The sequence below is a fragment of the Aedes albopictus genome, chromosome 2, assembly GCF_035046485.1.
Source record: "Aedes albopictus strain Foshan chromosome 2, AalbF5, whole genome shotgun sequence".
NCBI lineage: Eukaryota > Metazoa > Arthropoda > Insecta > Diptera > Culicidae > Aedes > Aedes albopictus.
In genome coordinates this window covers 488,503,400-488,529,390 of record NC_085137.1, presented here as the reverse complement: position 1 = coordinate 488,529,390, position 25,991 = coordinate 488,503,400, and the positions used below count along the sequence as shown (strand labels likewise).

General features: G+C 39.0%; 1 protein-coding gene across 4 annotated transcripts in view; it reads left to right on the top strand.

Annotated features, from left to right (window-relative positions):
• LOC109623145 (obscurin) overlaps window positions 1–25,991 on the top strand; it is a 191,007-nt gene that overhangs the window by 111,308 nt on the left and 53,708 nt on the right. For all 4 annotated transcript variants that reach the window (XM_029870612.2, XM_029870611.2, XM_029870613.2 and 1 more), the window contains exons 4-8: window positions 9,735–9,865; window positions 9,960–10,130; window positions 25,137–25,268; window positions 25,344–25,520; window positions 25,732–25,897. In XM_029870612.2, coding sequence (XP_029726472.2) covers window positions 9,735–9,865; window positions 9,960–10,130; window positions 25,137–25,268; window positions 25,344–25,520; window positions 25,732–25,897 — 777 coding nt within the window. The remainder of the gene's footprint in view (window positions 1–9,734; window positions 9,866–9,959; window positions 10,131–25,136; window positions 25,269–25,343; window positions 25,521–25,731; window positions 25,898–25,991) is intronic.

Genomic DNA, 25,991 nt, shown 5'->3' with positions numbered 1-25,991 from the left:
GATGTAACGTAACTGCATTTTTAGTTTTATATCGTTATATCTAAAGTACGTTATATCGAAGCAAAATGTTTTTCTCGAAAATTTATTACAAATGTATTTTTTTTTTTTAGAAAAGGTAATTAAACTGAAGCTGTCGTTTTTAACCCAGCAGGGATTTTTACCCGGTATTATGTTGGTATTGGTAATTTACATATGATTTTTATATATTTTGAAATGTTCCTTTCACATTATTGCACAGTAAAAAATAACACATTATTACAGACAAACAGGCGAGACACTTAAAAAAATGTCGATTAAAATCGGAATCACGGAAGCTTACAATGGCAAAAAACCACCAGGGTGCGAGGCCACCATTTTTAAGAATCCAACATCTTGTATGTAAACATTTGTGTATCCACAAAGGAATCCATTGTGGATACACGATAGATGTTGGCTCCTGTCAGATGCATTAGGTGGGATTAGGGCTGCCACATACACTCCCGTTCAAAAGTTTGGGGTCACCCCCTCAAAAACATGTCATTTTTTTAAGCCCATATCTCCGCCAATTTGCGTCCGATTTCAAAACCCTAGGTTTCATTCAAAAGATAATAAGTCAAAAAAAAATTTGAACATGATTTAAAAGAAACTTTTTCAAAAAATTTTGTATGTAAACTTAACCCAAAGTTGCCAAATTTTCTAAAAAATTAATATAAACTTACGGCAGTGTCGCTGGAAGTTGGGTCGACCAAATTTTAAGATCAGAGCGGTAATATGACCCATTTTCTATTAGCTTTCAACTGCTTTTTACAGAACTTAGCTAAAAAATCTAGAAAAAAAGTTATTACGTAAATCAATCCTTGATGTCATCGACCAAAAGTTTGGGGTCATCCCCAAAAGTTTGGGGTCACTATCGTAAAACATGGAAAAGTGATTTGTTGATATCTTTGTCATCTTTCATTCAGTTTTAATTCTTCTTGGATTATTTGAAACAAAATGAATGATACTTACTGCATAGACATTGAACCACACATATTTGTTGAAATTTACATACTAAAACTTAACGTAAAGTTGCGTCATTTTTTGAAGCGTGGTAAAATGTGCTAACTTTACGTAACATTTTTATATACAAAAATCGTTAAATACGTTCAGTTGAAGACATCAAACGTAAATTTAGTTAATTATCTTTGAAATGAGCCAAAAATAATTAAAATTGAACTATAGATGACGAAGATATCACCAAATCACTTTTCCATGTTTTACGAAAGTGACCCCAAACTTTTGGTCGATACATCATATTGAGCGATTCCAAGCAACAGCATCAAAATTAAGGAAATTTTTTAATTCATGATTTTCTATTGAACTGAAACTTTGCACAGTTTTTAAGTTCCATCTAAATCGTCATTTTCCGATATCAAATTTTTATTTTAAATCACGACTAACTTTTCAAAAGGGTGTATGTGAAAATGGTTCAAAAATATTCAAAAATCTGCACAGCCAAAATGGTTCGTTCGATTGCAATAAATTTTTCAGCAAAGTTAGATAACTAAATGGTGATTCCTAAGAAAATATACACTGTGAAAAAACATCTTTTTTAACATTAAAAAATATCATTTTTGTCACAAAAACTCAAATATCTCAAAACCCTATCTTTTTACCAACGTAATTTTTTTAGGGAAGACGGTCCATTGTATTAGCAATCTACCATAAAAATTTGGTGATGGTAAACTAATAAACAAAAAAGTTATAACATTTCAAACATTTCACAATTTTCACATTTGGTAAATATTTTTTTCTGTGTAAATTATTTCGATCAGAAATCGCAGTTAGATGCAGATTTTATTGTTCAGCAAAGTTAGATAACTAAATGGTGATTCCTAAGAAAATGTACACTGTGAAAAAAAAATCTTTTTTTAACATTAAAAAATATCATTTTTGTCACAAAAACTCAAATATCTCAAAACCCTATCTTTTTACCAATGTAATTTTTTAGGGAAAACGGTCCATTGTATTAGCAATCTACCATAAAAATTTGGTGATGATAAACTAATAAACAAAAAAGTTATGACAATTCAAACATTCCACAATTTTCACATATAGTAATAATTTTTTTTAGTGTAAATTATTTCGGCCGGAAAGCGCAGTTTGATGCTGATTTTATTGTTAATGGCCTTGCGTGAGTAAAACAATCTGTTTTTATTATGTATTATGTATATTATATGTACAGTACTGTTCCGATTTTATCACGCCCTCCGCGCATTAGTCGTTTATTGATTAATTTGCTGTTACATTTGAGGACAAGTGTTTTCCCTCTTCTTCAAGATGAATGTTGAAAGCGTGTTTTGCAACGTTAAAAATATTGAAATGGGTATAAATGTTGAAGTATATTTCAAAGCATTTTTGAAAAGAGGCGTGATTAAATTGTTTAAACAGATGTCGCTGATGGTACGGTGGCATGACTCTCTGCACTTAGCACTTCTGGCAATTTCTCAGTTGTTGTCGTTTTCGAACTTCCTGCGCCCTGCTTTACCGATGATATACAGATGGCTCGTTTGTCAAAGTCTAGACGGCAAGACGTGCAAATGCGTAAATTTGTATTCAATTTGGGCATAACCAGTCTCTTTCAGTTTATCTATGAGATTTCGTAACTCTTTTGAACATTTTTTTTCACAAGCGGTCTACAAGAGAGCGTTGAGTTGAAGACCTTTGAGAAAGCGACTGTTCATGTTGTTCGTTAGATTATAATAAACAAAATCACTTATTAGTTTTAACTGACTAGTTTGGTGTTGTTTGCTTGGACGAAGAAAAAATTTACTATAAAATTTTTAATATCCATAGCGGTAGTATTTTTTTGCTTTTTCGTGAGCATTTTCATGGTATGTATACAGTAAGATGGCCCACACTTATATGAAAAACAAAAATTTCGAAAAATGCCAAGTCTTACCTTCTAAATCAGTTGTTTTGGAGTCCCAGAAGCTACGTTCAAAATTTGAGCAAAATCGGTTGAGCCTAAGGGGGCGCTCAAAACGCTTGAAGTTTGTATGGGAAAACTTGGCCAAATGTATGCAGAAATTTTAAGTTTTCGAATTTTGCCGCCAGGTGGCGCTGTAAGCGTTCAATAATCAAACCCTTTGGTCTTATTGTAGGTGACTATATGCCAAACAACTTTGTCGAAGACCGCAAAGTGATCCAACTTCTGTGAAAAAAGTTATACCCTTGGTAAAGTGAGGATAAACTTTATTGTTGTTTTTCCAATACATGTAAAAGAATAATATCAATAATGAAATCTCACTACTTTGCCTAGGGTATAACTTTTTTCACAGGCGTCGGATCACTTTGCGGTCTTCGACAAAGTTGTTTGGCATATAGTCACCTACAATAATACCAAAGGGTTTGATTATTGAACGCTTACAGCGCCACCTAGCGGCAAAATTAGAAAACTTAAAATTTCTACATACATTTGGCCAAGTTTTCCCATATAAACTTCAAGCGTTTTGAGCGCCCCCTTAGGCTCAACCGATTTTACTCAAATTTTGAACGTAGCTTCTGGGAGTCCAAAACAACTTATTTAGGAGGTAAGACTTAGCATTTTTTGAAATTTTTGTTTTTCATATAAGTGTGGGCCACCCTAGTATACAGACAAACAAACGTAACACTGACGAAATTTTCATTGACCACGCCTTTAACGATCATTTTGAATCTTGGTTGTGGCTTTCATAACCAGAAGAGTGCCCATCGTTTTTCTTTGCGTTTGACGTTTCACACTAGCGCCTTCTGATGACGATATTGCACAACGCAGTGTTTCGTGAAACATTTCCACCAGGTGGTGGTAGTGTGAACTGGGCGATGGATTTTCACGAAAATTGTTCTAGGCGTTTTGTCTGTTTGTCTGTGGTATGTACCTCTCATGCATTTGTTGTTGTTGAAGTTACTCGCATTTTTCCGATCATAAAGTCTGTTCTCTAAGGGCCGATTTCTTCACCTCGGCTTAACCCGTAAGCCAGGCTTACCCATATAGTTAAACCTGGCTTAACGCCTAAGCCAGGGTGAAGAAATCGACCCTAAGAGGTATTTTTTTGCAGATCAACTAGACGTATACGCGTATATATAAAACTTTTATTATGCAGCTTTCGTCTTCAAAATAAGTTTAATTCCATTTTTCTTATGATCAACAGCTTTTCAACACTATCAAGGGATTTTTTCACCAGTCACGTACAATAAAAAGTATGACAATCTCAATATTTTTGATCACAACACTGGATCGCGTGTAAGGTTCAAATAGATACTATAGTAATTATAAATAATCAAACAAAAATATCATGAAAACAACTTGTTTAATTCATGCGGTAGCCTTTACAATAAAATCAGCATCAAAATATAGTTCTCGAAATAATTTACACAGAAAAATTTTTTTTTTTGTTACTAAATGTAAAAATTGTGAAATGTTTGAAATGTCATAACTTTTTTGTTTATCAGTTTACCATCACCAAAATTTTATGGTAGATAGCTGATATAATGGGCCATTTTCCCTAAAAAATTGACGTTGGTAAAAAGATAGGGTTCTGAGATATTTGAGTTTTTGTGACAAAGATCATATTTTTTTATAGTAAAAAAAGAAATTTTTTACAGTGTATATTTTCTAAGGAATCATCATTTAGTTATCTAACTTTGCTGAAAAATTCATAACAATCGAACAATCCGTTTTTGCTGTACAGCTTTTAGAATATTTTTGAACTATTTTCGCATACACCCTTTTGAAAAGTTAGTCGTGAGTGAATATGAAGGTTTGATATCGAAAAATGGCGATTTAGATGAAATTGAAAAACTGTGCAAAGTTTCAGATATTTTTGAAATGGTCGCTCAGGATCGACTGACATGACTCCGTGGAATTCCTCTATTGAGGGGTGACCCCAAACTTTTGGTCCATGACATCAAAGATTAATTTACTTAATAACTTTTTGTCTAGATTTTTTAGCTAAGTTCTGTAAAAAGCAGTTGAAAGCTAATAGAAAATGGGTCATATTACCACTCTCATCTTAAAATTTGGTCGACCAAACTTCCAGCGACACTGCCGTAAGTTTATATTCATTTTTTAGAAAATTTGGCAACTTTGGGTTAAGTTTACACACAAAATTTTTTGAAAAAGTTTCGTTTAAAGCATGTTCAAAGTTTCTTTGACTTATTATCTTTTGAATGGAACCTAGAGTTTTGAAATCGGACGCAAATTGGCGGAGATATGGGCCTAAAAAAATGACATGTTTTTGAGGGGGTGACCCCAAACTTTTGAACGGGAGTGTACGTGTAATTGTGAGATTCACCAAGATGTTTTTGCTGGGATTCATCCAGAAGTTGTTGATTGGATTTCTTCAGGAGTACTCCCTGTGATTTCCCCAGTGATTTTCCAAGGTTCCTTAAGAAACTTCTCAGGCGATGTTTTCCATGAGTTCCTTTTTGACACATCCATGAATTTCTTTAGTGATTCCTCCAAATAAGAATTTCCCCAGGAATTTCCTATGGGATTATACCAGGGATTCCTTATTGCATTTCTCCATTAATTTTACTGGGATTCCTCTAAAATTTTCTCCTGCAATTTTCCAATGATTACTTTCTTTCAGGAATATCTCCTGAAATTTGTTGATTGATTACTCCTGTGATCCTTTTAGGAATTCTGACTAGGATTCCGCCAGTTGCAATGGTTTCTTGCCAGTGGCAATACTACCTCCAGGAATTCTTGCTGGGAGATTCCTCCTACAATTCGACTGCGTGTTCCTCCGGGAAATCCTAAAGCGACTCCATGACGTTCGGTCGCCTCTTCTTTGTTAACCGCTTCTATCACCGAACTTGTCCATTTTGTTAAATCAGCCAGAGCTATTTATTGTCTTTACCGTTTTTCTTCCCCTTCTTCCCGTATTATTTTTTGCTATTCCATTTCTCGATGTACAGAGACGCCTGCATCCGTTTGTTGTATTGTTTCTTCCGAGATGATTTCCTCCGCGATGATAATCGTCCGAAAGTGCTGCAGCACCCGGTTCCACGATCCTCGAATAGGAAACTGGCTGCTGTTTCTTCTTCTGCTTTGGTGTTTTCATTTTCCGCATTGGACCATTTGCTTTGAAATGTCCCTCCTGTGGTGGAATCTCTGTGGTGGAATCTCTGTGGTGGATCTCTGTGGTGGAAATTTATACACAACTTCACACCTGCGATGGCAGAGGCGAATGACTCAAGTTAAAACCTCTTTAATAAATAATAATAATAACACCTGCGATAGCAGGCTTGCTTTTTTTATCTGGGGGGATAATCTGCTTAACAGATACCCGGACAGAAGGTTCAGGTAGTGTGGCGTGAAGTACCGTCTTCTACAAAAAAAAAGTGAATACCAGGACTACTCTCCCCAAGCAACACGACTTGTTTCAAAGCCAGTACCAGCAACATCAGTGCAATTTATTCACTGTTCAAATTAAGGACAACAGAACACAATTGCTTCTTCTTTGAAACGCAAAAAGCGCAAATTTTAAATCGTTATGCAACTTGAGCTAGGGGGAATGATAAAAAAAATGAAAAAATATATTCAGACTCGAACCATGGACACCAGGAGTATTAACCACTCACCTTACATACTACACCAGAAGCTCTGTGAAAGATTTGCTGCTCAATGCACCATAAAAGCTACTGAAGTTACGCGTTACTTCATTGTACCGTCTTTGCCACAAGTTAGAAAGCTATCAAAATGAAAAGACGCGCAAGTTTTCCGCAACACATTTGGAACCTAATCTGAACAAACAAACCACAGTAAGATGTTTCATGTGTGTTACATAGCACATTTAATGCAAGCTGACTGTATTGCCACTTGTGAGGAATATGTAAGCTCCGCCTCCATAAATCGATGTTAAATACGATGTTATTTGTAATTCCTATGAAGCAAAGCTGCAACTTAACGATATTCGGAGTTTAAATGCAACTCAACTGACAAGATGGAAGTTGCGTGCGCTTTTATTGCTACTCTTTTAGACCAAAGCATAGAAAACCACATTTTGGATGATGTTGCAGGTGCTGCTTGGGTCTCCTCGACCCACTAAACACATTCCCATGGATGCCAAACTCTTTATCGCTCTGGAACCACCAAGAAAGCATTGCTTCAAAGAGGGGCTGGTGCATATCGCACCCTCAAGGTAAGCTGCGTAGCCTGTAGCAACGAACTTCGATGACTCGCTTTGGGGAGCCCACCAAGGTAGCATGCTGGCACTTAGCCAGTTTCCCGAGTGATCCTTACCACTCCCTTTGTCCTCGGAAGTCAGGCAGGGTCGACACCACGCCTTCTTCCAACTGCACAGCTAGGCCCTAAGTATCAACCAGCACACGGAAGGACGTGCCGACCACCTGCCCTGACCTTGCCGGCGACCCCTTTCCAACCGCGAACTCGGATCCTAGCCAGTAGACCGACGCCACGACAGCAATGCTACCAGGATGATCTCCCCGCGGCCACTTTATCGTTTTAAGGGTCGATTCCGATCGCATGGCACCGATATGACCTACGTAGCCGACTCCGAACCCTTGGACCACCTCTTGTACATATTAAAGCCTTAAGAAGGGTAATCGAAAACACTGCTGATAATTGCTGATACTACTATCTGTCCCATCATTCCTTTTTCTCTCTCAGTTCCCAGCGATGTCCAGAGCGTACCTAGTCCGTTCTAGTGGCTGTCATTGTTGAGGTGTCTGGTTTGATGCATGCAACATCACAAAAAAAATGTCTCGGTCGCTGTGGTGGACGAGCGTTCCATAGTCCTCCGTATTGTATCATCTAGCGGCTTTTACGAGGGATAGAATATTGAGCCCGTGAACGACTATCTGAAAGCGAACGTGTGATGCACGAGGACCCTCAATTTGTGAAATTTAAAAGTGGATTTTGTCATCAGAAATGAAACTTTTGGTTACTTAGGTTTCACCCTACTACAGATTAATCTTGTTAGAATTATAAGGAAACCTAATCCTAGCCACTCTGTAAGTAACAACGCACCAGTGCCAGTATATACCGGTTGTTGATGTTCCCTTACGGCTTCATAAAATTACCCCTGGACGGTCATCGCCAGGCCCAAGATAAACAAACCTCCCGCTCATCATCTGGACACGCAGTTGTTACTGTAACAACTGCGGTCGAACAACAATTACAACAAGTTCACCACCACTCGGGTTGAGGAACGCAACTAGCGGCGAGAGAAGTGGGTGCGCGATTTCACCCCAGAGTTGAATAATGGCTTAATTTGTCCATATATTTCGCGCGCGAAAAGTGGCAATCGCGTAGAAAATGAAGTGCTGCTTGGCCAAAAATAGACGCGTTCTCACCTTTTACGACGGCCGGCGGTGAGGCGGCAGAACGATGATGATGGGCGGCAAAACTGTTCGCGATCACAGAGGAAGAGATGTAGGCTTTTATTGGATTTTGAGCTTGTGTTGAAATTTCAATACGCTCTCACGAGATCTAGTAAGATTTCTCTAAATAATTCATTTCGAATCCACCGCAGCAATGAATGGCACAACGAATAGAATGTAATTGTTCAAGAACAGGAAAGCACGGATCGGAACAATATGCGGAAGTTTTATGTAGCTTTCAATGATACGCGGGAGTGCCCACCATGTGCAATGGTCGGGAAGGAAATTTGCTGACAGCCTGAAACAATCAAGTGTACAAAGAAGCAAATATTGTGAAACGTATAAAACACAATTCTCCACTCATCACCTCGAGTGTACCGCTCCTTAACGTTTTTAGAGGGTCATAAAAATGATTATTTGACTATCAATCTTAGGCACACATGCTTTATCGAAATCATAATCTCCTAAAGCCCAATCTGTTTGTCTGTGACGGCAACGCTCCCGCCAGGTCCACTGCACTCTGGCCACACTAAATAATCCCCAACTGAAGTTAATTTTCGGTCGATATGCTCTATTTCACTCAGCGCCTTTCGATGCGCTCGTAAGAATAGCGAATCGATGATGAGCGTTCGTAATGCTGTTGTATAGTGGATCGACAGGGAGGCGGAATGAATCTGGTCGGGTGTCCACAGTAGTGGGACGGTAAGAACCGATCTTACTTTGTTTATAAAGATGAAATTGAGTGTCTAGTCAGCTGTAAACTTTAGCTGATATAGAAATCGGACACATTTTTCAAACGTGTATGGGGTGCTGCACAGACATGGGTGCACCACAGCAAATACCCACCGAACATGCAAACACATTCCTTCGCTGTTTGGCGATCGACGTTTCTAACGACTTCCGAGCTGCCTTAAGCTCGTTGACATAAAAACATTCCGGAAAGATTGATAACGGTCATTAGTTTGGATTTACGATCTCACATGGCAACGACGGTGCAATTCGGCATGGTTGGAATGGGGAATCAATGCCAACCTGGGAAAAATCTGAATGGGTATTTAATTATCTCGATATTAATTATCGCGGAAAATCGATTTTTAAATAGTTTTCTAGTTTCACAGAATTTATTACTCAATTAGATAATTGGGAAAGAACATGACTTTCGCGCGATGAATGGATTTTGGCTGATGTTACTGCGGACAGCGAATCTGGCACTGCTCTTTCGCAACTGACGGAACAAAAATAGATCAACTGTGTACTTAAAAATTAATTACTCCTCATCATTAACGAACGCCGACATCCGAAACTTGTTATACGTCTCTCTCCCAACCCAGCAGTTCCACCCCAAGCCTGTTTAACCTTTTCCGCTTTTTATCTGTCTCCCCGTCCAGATGTACGATATTTTGGTGGTGAACAAAAACTACGATGCCGAAGGACCCGACTCCATCTCCGTGCGGGTGGGAGATCTGGTTGAAGTTCTGGACATGGGCGTATCGTCAGCAGCTGCCGCTGCCGGAGCAAAGTGAGTATTCCGCAATCACGGAAGGGGAATGATCGACTACATCACCTTTCGGCCATTCAACATAGCATCCTACTTTGCTAACCCTCTTCCGCAGGAGGCCAAAACTAGATCCACAGCTGAACGTCGGCAAGACGGAAAGCCTGCTCGATAGTTCCATTTCCAAGCACAAGTTATCCATCAAACCGAAAAAGAACTATCACAGCTCGCAGTATCGGAGAAGTGTTAGTCCGCAGCCACCACAGTATCAACCGAAACCGAACGAAAAGTGAGTAGTTTTTACGTACATTTATTTGCAAAAACATCCAATTCACGATAATACGAAGTAGACAAATTCCTCCAGTAACTCGAAGATGTCCCCGTCTATCGTGACAATACTTCGTAGACGAATTCTGTCGGGCTCGAATCCGCCAACCAGCATGTAGGTACTTTGTTTTTAACGGATTCGCCGCCAGCCCGATCTTTACTGCTCCGCGTTCTAGGCGGCTGTATAGCTCTACCCTGGTTCTAAATGTTTTGGCGATAATGTCCATCTCTTCCGCAAAGCTAACAATTTGACCGGATTCAGTGAATCAAAATTCAACCATCGCGCAACAATAATGACAATGTCGCAACCTGTATTTGTGGCGACAAACAAACCCATGCGACATAAGTTTGTCCCAACTTGAAAATAATGGGATTAACGAGTTTAGAAATTTTTAAGCCTTGCATTGCGATTTTCGAACGGTAACTTCGAATCGGTAAACACTGCAACTCTGGTGAAGCTCTATCATCAAACAGTTTCGACTTTGGGTTAGCAATAATTGATTATTCACGAGTTGAAAAGTACGCAACAAATTCAGCTTCCGTTTTGTCTGCAACAAAAAATTTCGAGATCATGTCATTATCTGTTACCAGTAGGGATAAAGAGTAATCGTCGCACCTTCTTTGTTGCTTGTTTTGTGCCTCTTTTGTCTGACAATTCTCTTCACTGACCGGATTTCGTTAAAATCGTACTCCGGTTGTTGGCTGCAGTCCTTCATCCTCGGTCGCTTCCCAGATTTGCCAGATCCTTCTACACCTGGTCCACCCATCTTGCACGCTGCCTCCAGGTCTTTTAGTACCATCCGGATATCTTGCGAACACCAGCTTTGCAGGGTTGTTGTCCAGCATATCACAACATGACCTACCCATCGTATCATTCTAGCTTTTGCGACCTTCCGGATGCTAGGTTCGCCGTAGAGTGCCACGTGCTCGTGGACCATTCTCGCCGCCACACATCGTTCTGCTACGCACAGCCAAAGATGACCCGATGCTCGAACACTTCGAATGCTTCCATGTCCTCCTAGAGCATAGTCTAGAACTCATGCCCGTAGAGAAACCACCGGTCTTATCAGCATTATGTAAATTGTACATATGGTGGAAGGATGAATATTTTTCGACCGCAGGTGTTTGTGGAGCCCATAGTATAGACTTTCACTTACCTTCGTATTTTACGGCTAACTTTGTTGCTTGCCCTTAAAAAGATTCCCCATTAGTCAGACCTGTGCTGCTTTACGTTTCAGACGGGCACAGCTCGGCCACTGTTCCAAATATTCTGGCAATAAATCCATGTCATCCACAAAACAGACAAATTGCTCGGATTAAGTGAAACCCTAACACAGTTTTTCAGTGGCATTTTTGGAGGATTTGCCGCACGGTGAAGATCTGGTTGTCGAGTGGCCATCATCGAAGCCGGCTTGTAACTTCCCACAAACTCATTCACTTTAGGTGCAAGTCGACGTAAGATGATCTGGAATAGCACTATGTAAACGGCAGGTGATCGCTCTTATGTTCTTACATTCCATATGGTCGCCCCTGTGTGAAAGTGGCAGATTACCCCTTTCTTCCCAGATCCTGTCCACTAACCGATTCTGACAGGTGGCCAATATTACTGGGCCCATCTTGATGAGTTTTACTGCAGTGGCAAGCCAATCCTACCAGCTAATTTGTCGGGTTTTGGTTGGCGTATGGCATTCTTAACCAGCTTGAAGACATGGTCCACACTGCTATATATAAATAGCATAGAAAATAGCTCGTTTTATTTTACTCCAGACAACGCTTCATAATTGTGCCACAAGAAACCTTACCCAACTTCATCTTACTGCAAAAGCTTGTGAAACGTCAAACGCAATAATGTTTACATTGAACAAGCTGTGTGGTTTCCTTAACTGGTTCTTCGCCACAGCTTCTAGTTGAAAAAGTGTTCTTTAAGCAGTTACGAAGCGCTGCTGTTTTGTGATTTTGGTAACATTACAAAACGTACTGTATAAAAGCAGCTGTTTCATTGGCTGGGACTCTTATTCGATTAGCAAATTTTCCGGAGTCCAATTAAAGAGCAATAAAAGCAACCCAAAGAATTTCACAGCACAGACATGAATAGCTGTAAAGTATTTGTGTAAGGACTGTATCGTTAATTATGAGTACACCTGAAAATTGCTGTATTTAAAAATGTTTTATTCATTTTGTAAATTAAATTCAACTACATTGTTTATTGACCATCAGAAAAGCCCATGACATCATTGTATGTTTAATTTTTCATGGATCTTGCCAAATCTCGCACTTTCTTCATGGTGTTCTTCATAAGGTTTTGGACAACCGTTCCGACGATGGTTTTGCTTGGATTGACCCAGTTTTTCTTGAATTTTATGACGTCCTCTGCTCCTCTATCCTTTTTCCGTAATTTCCCTTTCCTCAAAGTTAACTATTTCTCAACAAGCCTTATTTGCGGACAATTTTGAGGATTCATTGACTTTTCCACAAATTGGACATTGTTTTCTTCATACCAGTCAAAGGTGTCACGCGCATAGTGGCAGGATGCCAAATCTGGCCAAAATAATGTAGGACCTTTGTGCTTTCAGATGAGTGGTAGAAAAAGTTTCTGGAAACATTTCTTCCGGTATATTTTGACGTTCATACTTTGGACGGTGATTTCATACCACTTTGACAATTTTATTGCCAAACAAACACATTTTCCCATTTTTATTTCGCAAAAAACGTTTTTTCCTAATTTGGAACATCCGTGCCACGCTTCACAGTGAAAAACTGTGCCCCTGGAAGTGCCTCGTAGTCCAATTTGGCATACGTTTCATCATCCATGATTCTTCTTCTTCTTGGCGTAACGTCCTCATTGGGACAAAGCCTGCTTCTCAGCTTAGTGTTCTATGAGCACTTCCACAGTTATTAACTGAGAGCTTCCACTGCCAATGACCATTTTGCATGTGTATATCATGTGGCAGGCACGAAGATACTGTATGCCCAAGGAAGTCAAGGAAATTCCCTTTACGAAAAGATCCTGGACTGACCGGGAATCGAACCTGTCACCCTCAGCATGGTCATGCTGAATACCCGTGCGTTTACCGCCTCGGCTATATGGGCCCCATGATTATGCACATGTAATTTTTGCTCAAAACATCGTCGTACAGTTTCCAAGCCCGAGTTTTCACATAATCCGCCAGAATTTGACTGCGTTTTGGACATTTCTGTTTTAGGTACCGTCAAACGGGGTTACTTGCAACAGCGGTGTAACTTGCAACACGATGACATACACTAAATGTGAAGCATTTTCTAATAATAATGAAAACTAGTATGCCCTACTATTTCGGTTATAGAGATTATGTGTATCAAAGATAGATTTAGTATAAAAATTAGCTATGTTTCTTTGTTTATGGTTTAGCTACACTGTTAAAACGGATTGCTCATTTTATGCCATAAAAACAATTATGAAAATCGTGCTTGACCTCTCCCTTATGGTAAGTGCGATAAGTCTGATGACCTTGCTTGCAGTTAGGGTACCTAATAGTAAGCTTAGCTAAACGATAAAAGTTCGATAAACCTATCGACTAAGTAATGCAAAAAATCATTATTATATTCGACAACCACTGTGGGGTAACTTGCAACAGTTGAATTTGACGAAACCTTCTATTATTTATCTTCATTTCACGATATATTTGACAGAAATAACCGAAATGGATCATTTATTGATTACGTACCGCGGTTATTTTCAAATGACAATTCATTTTTTACATTTTTTTGCACGTGACCTTCAAACATTGTTAGGAAATACCACATTTTGAAGTTTCATTCATATTTCATCATGTTAAAACTTCAATTTTTGTTTATGAACGCTGTAAAGCAATCACCAACATCAATTCTGAATGAATGGAGTAAATTATTTCAGTTTAATACCCAAACTAGCGAGTTTGACATTTACAAAGTAGAATAGGTGTGTTTCAATCATGTTAATTTAGCTGAAGTTGCCAAACACCACTTCAAACTGAAAACTACTTGAAGATGACTCACTCTACCTTTTCAAGAAATTAAATTAATCATTGTTGACATTTTGTAATGAGTGCTAAGTCACGAGAATCGTATATATATTTTGTGTTTGAGGGGCGTGAGACCTGTTGCTAAACGATATACTCTCGCTTGCAATAACTATGAAAAATTCATGAAAAATTATATGTCAATTGGTTAGTGTACATCTTTTCATGGTATGTTTCATGCATAACATCAAAAATTTACAATACGACTATAAACTAGAATGTTAGTGCTGTTTAATGATAGCTAACTTGGCTTCATGTCCTATGTTGCAAGTTACCCCACAGATGGGGAAACTTGCAACAAGCATGTATTTCGCACCTCCTGATTAGGTGGCAACGTATTTTGGTAAACCAAGTGCTGCATAGTATTCTACTCGGGGTAATTAGCGTACACGATGCTTCACAGGATGTTTCAAATGTTTAGATTTTCAATGACATTGCTTCAAAGTCGAAAAGTGTTGCAAGTTACCCCATTTGACGGTAGGTCTTCAGGGAATTATGCTCCTTGGCGCGCTGAACCATACAAACAGTCGTTCCACACTTTTTTGCGCAATCTCTGATGGATACCTCATATTTTCCTTTAACGATTTTGCAAATTTTGCTGTCCAAATTTGACTTGGACGCCCTGTTTTTTGGCCGCGTCCGGGTGAGTCGTTTAGTGTGTTATGCATACCAAATCGTTTGATAGGGTTTTGTACAACAAAAACCCTAACACATTCAACTTTGGCTCATTTTTTTAGCGATAATCATTTTTCATTGCAGTACCTGGTCACAATCGATTTTCGCTTCTCTTCCGTAAACTCTCGCATTGTTCCGCTTGAGGAAAAACTTTAACTTTTAATGAAGGTTATGGTTTGTTTACAACGTTAGCAACACGTAGACACATAGCAGTTGTCAAAATAAGACATAGTCTTTTTAATACAGAGCCTCAAAGGTGTACTCATAATTAACGATACAGCCCTTAGTAGCTATACATCCCACTTAAAGTTTGTTTTGACAATATTGTCTACATCCGACAATCCGTGTTGATATACCAACAGTTTCTTTATTAGGTATAGCTTCTAGCTGTAATGATATCGCATAACGGCCTTCGAAGCGCTGTTGGTTTGTGGATTTGTCAGTCAGTATTACGAATTGTACTTTATAATTAGTATCTGTTTTGTTAGTGGGGACTCCTATTCGATTTGTTCAAGTTTTCACATCTTCCGAGAAATCTACCGGAGTAGGAATAGAATGCAGTAAAGGCAGTCCCAGTGGCAAGTGATTGATTTCTAAAAACCGAGTTTGGTAGCTGTATATTAGCTTATGGTTTATATTTGACTAGCTTCCCTTTTATTCAGCGTTGACTGCTTCAATTCGATGGTTATACAACAGAAAGCAAATTACTGAAGCTTATAGCGCTGACAATGTTAATTGGGGACAGACTAGGGGGAGAGCCAAGTTTGGGAAACGATCGTTTAGTTCTTGGAACAATTTCTGGTGAAATGCATAAAAATCTCGAATATTTGTTTTATATTGGTCTTTCTATTGATGGAATTTTTGAAGTAGTTTAAAGTTTTAACTTGAAGTTTTAACGTTTATGACGCGACGAGCTTGGTGGTCTCATGGCTACCGCTTCTAATTCATATGCAGAAGGTCCTGGCTTCAATCCCTGGCTCGTCCCTCCTACTTGTATCTTTCTTTCTCTCCCTCTCTCTCCTACAAGGATCCAAGTAGTGATTCACGTAAGACATTTACAGAAATGATAGAACATCTCAATTTAATTTATTCAATATTAGATTTTCTAAAAATAAAAACAAAAATTTTAACAAAATAAAAAATCAGAAATCTTGAAAGCGGTTAAATTTTCTATTTATAAGTAGCCCAAAAGTTTTGTCATTCCTTCCAAAGACTTTTTCAATTCCAGCAAAGATTCTTACAGACATTCTTTTTAAAATGTATTTGATTTTTTCTTTAGGAATTCGTCTGAGTGTTCTACCATTAGTTTTTAGAATGATCTAAAACAAATATGGAGGTTCTTTATTTACATCCAGTGTTCAACCAAGAGTTTCCTTAGAAGTTTCACCCGGAATTTTCCACAGATTCGTCGGAATAATTCCAGTTCAGATTTCTCCAGGAGTTGAAGCGAGTTTTTTTTTCAAAAACTTCTGCGAGAATATTTTAAGGAATTCCTGCAGAGGTTACTGAAGAATTTCTATTCCAATACATTGTACGATTCTCCCAAGTTCATAGATTCCTCCTAGAAATCTTCAGAAAATTCTCTATAGTTTGCACGAGGAAGTGCCCAGAAGATGTCTCCAGCAATTCAACCGAAAGAATGTTTTAAGAGTTCATTAGACCATTTCTCCAAGAATTTCTAAAGACATTTTTACAGAGATTTATCCAGAAGTTACTTCGAAAATTGCAGAAGAAATTCCTACATGATATGCACAAAAACTTCTTGGTGATATCTATACAAAAATTTCCCGTAAATTTCTTTCAGACGTTCTCCCAAGAATATCTACGAATAAGGATCAAGTATTCTCTAAAGGGGTTCTCTAGAAACTTCACCGAGAGATTCTTTGAAGGAATTCTTTGAAAGAAGTTCACCGAATATTTGTCCAATGATTCTCCAGAAAAGTCTTCGAGGACTCTTTCAGAAATTTCTCCGAGAATTCCCTAAAAAAATTTTGGAAGAATCCTCCAGAAACATTTTCGTCCTTCAGTTTTCTTTTTAAAAAAGACAGTAATTCTTTTTCGAAATATTCTGCGAATATTTCTCCAAGAATACCGCCAACGATCACTCTGAGAAAGCATCCATAGATTTTCCCAGAAATTCCTCCAAAGTTTTTTTTTTTCAGAAATTCCTTCAAAAATTCCCCCAAGGTATAGGGTCTGCGACCATTTGGGCAGGGGACCTGTTTTAGGCACTTGCTACTATAACACAGTCAATTTCAATTCGATTGACCTGAATTTTTGATCATGGTTAGATGCTGTATGTATGTATATGATCATGTCCCAAATATCAAGTCAATCAGTTAACCCTCGAGTAGTCGCGTATTTGACTACTGCAGCGTCGCCGCGCTCACGCTGACCACATGCGTGCATTTTTTTATGGTGCGTGTACTCAGTACACGACGCGACCGCTCCGGGGTTAAAAATTGACTGAGTCATGGCAGCAAGTGCCCAAAATAGATCCCCCTGCCCAAATGGTTTCAGATTCTAGAGGATCCGGGAATTTCTCTAACATTGACTTCTAAAATTCCTGCAAATGATCTTCAAGAATCTCTTCATATATTCTTCCTGTAAATTTTGCAAACGTTCCTCTAGAAATTTCTCCGTGGATTGCTCTAAAACAAATCCATAAATTTAAGGAATACCATCAAAGAATTCAAAAAACGAATTCATCAAAAAGTGCTTCAAAAATGTTTACGTAAATATTCTTCCAGAAGTTCATCTATGGATTCTTTGAGAAACTCTTCTGAGGATTACACTAAAAATTTCTGTGATGATTTCTCTAAAATGTTTCTTGCAAAAATGTCTCCCAAAATGTCTTCGAGGAATCATCCAGAAGTTTCTTTCTCTAGATATTGTCTAGAGAAGTGCTCTGAAAATTTGCTGAGGATTCCTCTATAAATTGTATAATAGTTCCTTTGAAATATCTTCAAAGATTCTTCCAGAATATTTTTAAAGTTTTCCTTCCGGAATTCCTGAAAGCTTCTCTTCAAAAGTTGCTCTGTGGTTAACTTAAAGACTTTCTTTAAAGTTTTTCAGATCTATTATTTTTTTTTTTTGAAAATCAAGGAATTCTGCAGAGTGTGCTTCTATAAATTTATCTAAAAAGTCATCCTTGAAAAACTTGAGAAACTTCACAATTGATTCCTTCACAAATATCTGCGAAAATTAATCTGCGGGTTCCTCCAGCAATTTTTCTATTTTTTTCCAAGAAAAGCCTCAAAGATGTCATTATGAACTCCACCGAGGATTCTTCTAAAAGTTCTTCCGACAATATTTCCTGGAATCATTCTGGGATTATAATAATATCTTCAATGATTATTTTTAAATTTTAAACTTTTAAAATTAAATGTAATGAAGGTTTCCGTTAAGAACCTAAGCATCTACGAAGAAATGTCTATAGCAGTGGTGCTCAGCATTTGATCAACAGAATTGCTTAGAACATATCGAAAAACAACTCTAATTACAAGCAAATTTGTAATAAAACTGAAGCTTAGTATCGAGGCTTTTAGTACAAGGTTTGTAAACTGAAATTAGTTTCGTAACTTTTCGTAATTTGACGAACTTTTTCAAACATTTCTACTCTATCGAGCAAATCTCAAAAAAAAGTAAATATGTCTGAGCATTTTCTTCATAACTAGTTATCTCTTCAGTGTTTATTGAATTCTAATCAATTGTTGTGCGAATATGCGTAAAACAGTGAGCACGACTGGTCTATAGGATATCCTGGAAGCATTCCTTGCGAGGAGATATGCCACAGCAAAATTGGAAAAGCGGTTTCTAAAAACAGCTAAATCCAGGAGGTAATCGAAAATTCGCGTAGTTTGCAGACCAAATTTCGGAAAAAGATAATAAAAAATTACCGAAAAAGAAATAGGGAGAAATTTGAAATAAAAATGTTTATGAACTGTGAACTAATTTTTGATAAAATGTTGAATGAAATTCTTGGAGGTTTTTTTTTCAAGGACTTCTGAAAAGATTTTGGAAGATTTTTTTTTTAAACTCTGATGTTAAAACTTTTAGGAAGTTGCCTTTTGCTGGAGAAAAGTGTAACGAATTGCCATGTTAGAGGCAGCGGGATCAATAAGTCGTAGAACGTTATCGTTCCAACTCGTGCGCGCTGAACATTCCGATCGAGACGGTCTGAATTCTTCTCCCTAGGTACCTGATCGTTTAGGCCCTCTATGATGATCTGGACTTCATGGCTTCAGGATTGTGCACGTTGCTTATGCTAAAATTAGGAAACAGCTACCGATCTTGAATCTCGAATTCTTCCCACCAGAAAATGAAGAAGTGGGACGCGCGTGATTGTTAAATGGGTTGATTCCATATAACCAGCCCGCAATTGCTTAACCTTCGTCGTGCATTAGGGTCATTATGACCCAAAACGCGATTTCAAGCATTAATATCTCTTTTGTTAGTTAACTTATCGTAATGAAACTTCTTGACTTTTAATATTTTTCAGAAACAAGTCTTTTAAAAAAAAAATTTTCTTAAGGTGAAACCAAAATGGCGCCACAAAAAAAGTTACGAATAATGCATTGGGGTCATTATGACCCAGAAAATCAAACTCTTGTAGAATGATGATTTTTTCACCAATTCAAATGACCAAAGTCTTATTTGATAGATAATTTCATCAAGAATGTGTTGATATGTTGAAATAGTGGTTCCGGGAACATTGGCCACCGGGAATCTGCTACAGAGGGCACCATGTCGGACATGTAGGATAGCACTACATTTTGCCAGTAGTTGTGGAATATCTCGCGTTCTGGACCACCTAGAAGGATACTGCCTTCGGCAAAGTTACTCAGAAGACTAAGAGCTTTCACATAGAAAACAATTTAGTACGAAAATCACTCACTGCGTGGCGCTAGTGTTCTTAGGAGCTTCCAGTTCAATCTGAACGTCGTATATCTCGTGTTCTGGACCACCTAGAAGGATACTGTCTTTGGCAAAGTTGCTCAGAAGACTAAGAGCTTTCACATAGGAAACAATTTAGCTCGAGAATCTCTCACTGCGTGGCGCTAGTGTTCTTAGGAGTTTCCAATTCAGTCTGAACGTCGTATATCTCGTGTTCTGGACCACTTAGAAGGATACTGTCTTCGGCAAAGTTGCTCAGAAGACTAAGAGCTTTCCCATAGGAAACAATTTAGTTCGAGAATCACTCACTGCGTGGCGCTAGTGTTCCTATGAGCTTCCAGTTCAGTCTGAACGTCGTATACCTCGCGTTCTGGACCACCTAGAAGGGTACTATCTTCGGCAAAGTTGCTCAGAAGACTAAGAGCTTTCACATAGGAAACAATTTAGTTCGAGAATCACTCACTGCGTGGCGCTAGTGTTCTTAGGAGCTTCCAGTCCAGTCTGAACGTCGTATATCTCGTGTTCTGGACCACTTAGAAGGATACTGTCTTCGGCAAAGTTGCTCAGTAGACTAAGAGCTTTCACATAGGAAACAATTTAGTTCGAGAATCACTCACTGCGTGGCGCTAGTGTTCCTATGAGCTTCCAGTTCAGTCTGAACGTCGTATATCTCGTGTTCTGGACCACCTAGAAGGATACTGCCTTCGGCAAAGTTACTCAGAAGACTAAGAGCTTTCACATAGAAAACAATTTAGTACGAAAATCACTCACTGCGTGGCGCTAGTGTTCTTAGGAGCTTCCAGTTCAATCTGAATGTCGTATATCTCGTGTTCTGGACCACCTAGAAGGATACTGTCTTCGGCAAAGTTGCTCAGTAGACTAAGAGCTTTCACATAGGAAACAATTTAGTTCGAAAATTACTCACTGCGTGGTGCTAGTGTTCTAAGGTGCTTCAGTTCAGTCTGAACGTCGAATATCTCGCGTTCTAGATCACCTAGAAGGATACTGTCTTCGGCAAAGTTGCTCAGAAGACTAAGAGCTATCACTTAGAAAACAATTTAGTTCGAGAATCACTCACTGCTGGCGCTCGTGTTCTTAGGAGCTTCCAGTTCAGCCTGAACGTCGAATATCTCGTGTTCTTGACCTTTTAGAAGGATACTGCCTCCGGCAAAGTTGTTCAGAAGACTAAAAGCTTTTACATAGGAAACAATTTAGTTCGAAAATCACTCACTGCGTGCTGCTAGTGTTCTTAGCAGCTTCTAGTTCAGTCTGAACGTCGTATATCTTGCGCTCTTGATCACTTAGAAGGATACTGCCTTCGGTAAAGTTGCTCAAAAGACTTAGAGTTTTCATAATGTGATGCTACACACCAAGACGCTTTCAGCCAAATTTTGCTGAGCTTAACGAATAAGCTTTTTATGTTGAACTTTCGGCAAAATTTGCTGAGTTACAGCAAAACGTTGATGGTGATCAGTAGATTTGCCTGAACAAATCAGCAAACCTTGCTGTATTTTCACAAATATTTTGCTAAAACTTTCAACTCGGCAAATTTCAGGAAAAAATATTTGGGGTGTATTGTTCTTAGAAGCTGGTAATCGTTGTATATCCATGTTACTATGTTTGTAAAACCTTCCTAGAAGAAAAGAAGCTTTTACATTGAAAGTTTATTTCAAAATTCGCTCACAAAGTGGTAGTTGTGTCCTTTGGAGCTGTCAGTTTAATCTCGGTGTCAAGTAGTTTATTCTTTTTTTTTTCAGTTATAATTTTGGATATCTGTGCAGCAATCCAAAACAATCAAAATTTCTTTGAAAATCGGTTCTAAAATCACTTTGAAAGTTCCTTCGGGAATTTGTTTGGGATTTTTTAAACCTGCTACATTATGATCTTGTACCTACTTTTCGAACCCTCTAAGCAGAATACACTCTACGAATAAGTGATGTCAAAGGATAAGCAAAATAGGGTGGGATTAAAAGGTACAAAACTGATTACACTCATTCGTAGCCTGCTAAATTATTTTTGGAATTTTTTGGGAATTCTTTTGAAAACTGTCTGAGCGACAATTGAACTCGCAATTTCTTTTGTGAAAGTTTTCAATGTTTTTTTTAGGAACTTATGTAACAAATGCTTCTGCAATGACTTTGTGGTCTTCTTTAGAAATTTTTTCTGCAGAAATTTCTTTGGGGATCCCGTCTGAATATTATTTTTGTTTTTTTTACAATTTGTTTGGAAAAGCCTCTGCTTATTACTTTGGGAATAATTTCAACATTCTTTTGGAAACATATTTGCCAATTCTTACTGATTCGGTATTTCCTTTGCAAATCGGTTTGGCGAATTTCTTAAAAGTAACCCTGTGAAAACATTTCGTATTTCCTTTTGGCGGAATTTCTTCAGCAAATTCATTGAAAATCCTTTCAGCAATTTTTTTGCATTTGATCTAAAACTTCATATAAGTTTTTTTTTTGGGTTTTCTATTTCGGCAATTCTCTGGGATTTTGTACGATAAATCTTTTGGAAATTTCTCAGCAGTAATATTGGAAATGTTTGGAAGTTATTATTTTTGAAAATACACACAGCATAACTGTGGGGTTCGTGATCGTACTGTTAGTAACGCAAGCCTTTTAGGCTATTGTAAGCTACGGATTGTGGGTTCGATTCCCATTCCGGTCGGGAGAAAAATTTCGCCAAACGGAAAATTCTTCATTGAACCACTAGATGTATTACAGTTTTACATGTTATCCGTTGTCTAGTGTAAGTTATATTCAGTCTGTGGTCTTTGGCTGAAGACGGTGTGAGTGTGAGTGCTGAGTGACTTTCCGCAAGACAGTATCCTTCTAGGTGGTCCAGAACATGAGATATACGACGTTCAGACTGAACTGGAAGCTCCTAAGAACACTAGCGCCACGCAGGGAGTAATTCTCGAACTAAATTGTTTCCTATATGAAAGCTAATAGTCTACTTAGTAACTTTGCCGAAGGCAGTATTCTTCTAGGTGGTCCAGAACACGAGATATACGACGTTTAGACTGAACTGGAAGCTCATAGGAACACTAGCGCCACGCAGTGAGTGATTCTCGAACTAAATTGTTTCCTATGTGAAAGCTCTTAGTTTTCTGAGCAACTTTGCCGAAGCCAGTATCCTTCTAAGTGGTCCAGAACACGAGATATACGACGTTCAGACTGAACTGGAAACTCCTAAGAACACTAGCGCCACGCGGTGAGTGATTCTCGAACTAAATTGTTTCCTATGTGAAAGCTCTTAGTCTTCTCAGCAACTTTGCCGAAGATAGTACCCTTCTAGGTGGTCCAGAACGCGAGATATACGACGTTCAGACTGAACTGGAAGCTCATAGGAACACTAGCGCCACGCAGTGAGTGATTCTCGAACTAAATTGTTTCCTATGTGAAAGCTTTTAGTCTTCTGAGCAACTTTGCCGTAGACAGTATCCTTCTAAGTGGTCCAGAACACGAGATATACGACGTTCAGACTGAACTGGAAACTCCTAAGAACACTAGCGCCACGCAGTGAGTGATTCTCGAACTAAATTGTTTCCTATGTGAAAGCTCTTAGTCTTCTGAGTAGCTTTGCCGAAGACAGTATCCTTCTAGGTGGACCAGAACACGAGATATACGACGTTCCGATTGAACTGGAAGCTCTTAAGAACACTAGCGCCACGTAGTGAGTGATTTTCGAACTAAATTGTTTTTTACGTAAGAGCTCTTAGTCTTCCGAGCAACTTTGCCGAAGGCAGTATCCTTCTAGGTGGTCCAGAACACGAGATATACGACGTTTAGATTGAACTGGAAACTCCTAAGAACACTAGCGCCACGCAGTGAGTGATTCTCGAACTAAATTGTTTCCTATGTGAAAGCTCTTAGTCTTCTGAGCAACTTTGCCGAAGACAGTATCGTTCTAGGTGGTCAAGAATACGAGATATACGAACTGGAAGCTCACAGGAACACTAGCGCCACGCAGTGAGTGATTTTCGAACTAAATTGTTTCCTATGTGAAAGCTTATAGTCTTCTGAGCAACTTTGCCGAAGGCAGTATCCTTCTAAGTGGTCCAGAACACGAGATGTACGACGTTCAGACTGAACTGGAAACTCTTAAGAACACTAGCGCCACGCAGTGAGTGATTCTCGAACTAAATTGTTTCCTATGTGAAAGCTCTTAGTCTTCTGAGAAACTATGCCGAAGACAGTATCCTTCTAGGTAGTCCAGAACACGAGATACATAACGTTCAGACTGAACTGGAAGCTCATAGGAACACTAGCGCCACGCAGTGAGTGATTCTCGAACTAAATTGTTTCCTATGTGAAAGCTCTTAGTCTTCTGAGAAACTTTGCCGAAGACAGTATCCTTCTAGGTGGTCCAGAACACGAGATATATGACGTTCAGACTGAACTGGAAGCTCATAGGAACACTAGCGCCACGCAGTGAGTGATTCTCGAACTAAATTGTTTCCTATGTGAAAGCTCTTAGTCTACTGAGCAACTTTGGCGAAGACAGTGTCCTTCTAAGTGGTCCAGAACACGAGATATTCGACGTTCAGACTGGACTGGAAGCTCCTAAGAACACTAGCGCCACGCAGTGAGTGATTCTCGAACTAAATTGTTTCCTATGTGAAAGCTTTTAGTCTACTGAGCAACTTTGTCGAAGACAGTATCCTTCTAAGTGGTCCAGAACACGAGATATTCGACGTTCAGACTGGACTGGAAGCTCCTAAGAACACTAGCGCCACGCAGTGAGTGATTCTCGAACTAAATTGTTTCCTATGTGAAAGCTCTTAGTCTTCTGAGAAACTTTGCCGAAGACAGTATCCTTCTAGGTGGTCCAGAACGCGAGATATTCCACAACTACTGGCAAAATGTAGTGCTATCCCACATGTCCGACATGGTGCCCTGTGTAGCAGATTCCCGGTGGCCAATGTTCCCGGAACCACTATTTCAACATATCAACACATTCTTGACGAAATTATCTATCATATAAGGTTTTGGTCATTTGAATTGGTGAAAAAATCATCATTCTATAAGAGTTTGATTTTCTGGGTCATAATGACCCCAATGCATTATTCGTTACTTTTTTCTAATGCCCGAAGAAGGTTAAAGTCTCTGCGTTACAAATTAGATAATCTTTCGTAATGTGGAATATCGTCGTTTTTCACGCTTTTCTTTTGAGTATATAAGCCGGTCAGGCTTAGCCTGCTATATTTTAGATCTAGCTTGCTTACATCAAACGGAATCTTCCACAATTTTGCCCCCAAGGAGGGGCGTTATGCCCTCTGTTCCCCTACATACCTTGAAATTGTAGCAGATCTTTGAATCGTTTGATTAAAATGATCAATAATTATTTTCCTATAACAGGTGGAAAGTGCGAATCTTCGACGGGGACGACAATGCCAAAGCGGGTTGGATACCGGTTTCGGTACTGGACATCATGCACACTGATCAGGCCGTGTTCGGTGATAAAGCAAATGATGCCTCTTACCGCCGGGAGTAAGTCTCGCCACAATGGAGCAACTTCTATGTTCCGAAATGCAATAAATCATTTCTGTTTTTGTTCCGAAACAGAGCCGTCGTTCGTGAGCTGATTGAAACTGAGGAGGAATTCGGCCGGGACCTGCAGCTGGTCGTCGACAACTACATCAAGTTCATCGACAACCCGGACAACAAAATTCCCCGGCAGATCCGCGATCACAAGGACGACATCTTCAACAACTTCAAACAGATCGCGGACTTCCATAATACGTAAGTGCCATTGCATTGATGTAATGGTTAGATGACGGTGTCTTGTTATTTTTCTGACTGATCGTAACGGATTACGACACCACGCTTGGTTGCGGTCCAAAGCGGCGTGTCACTTTTTCCGGCTAATTTAATTTGAAATGTTATTTTCTCCTCCGGTTTTTTTTTTTGCCCCTTTTATGGAACGGTTGCGCCGTCGTCCGCCGCCGGGCAGTGTACTCATCGAAGGTGTCAAGTACTATGCCAACAATCCGAAAATGATTGGCAAAACGTTCCTGCGGTTGGAGCGTGACTTTGACAAGCATGTGCGGTACTGTCGGGACGCGCCGCTTGCGCAGGAGTTTCTGGCCGCCAACGATGCCGTTCGAGACTTTTTTATGGTAAGTAGAGAAAATTTGCTGGGAAAATTATGGTTCGAAATGAGGGAGCTTTCTCGAAAGCTGGCCACTCCATCTAGTGCCGGATTGTGGAAAT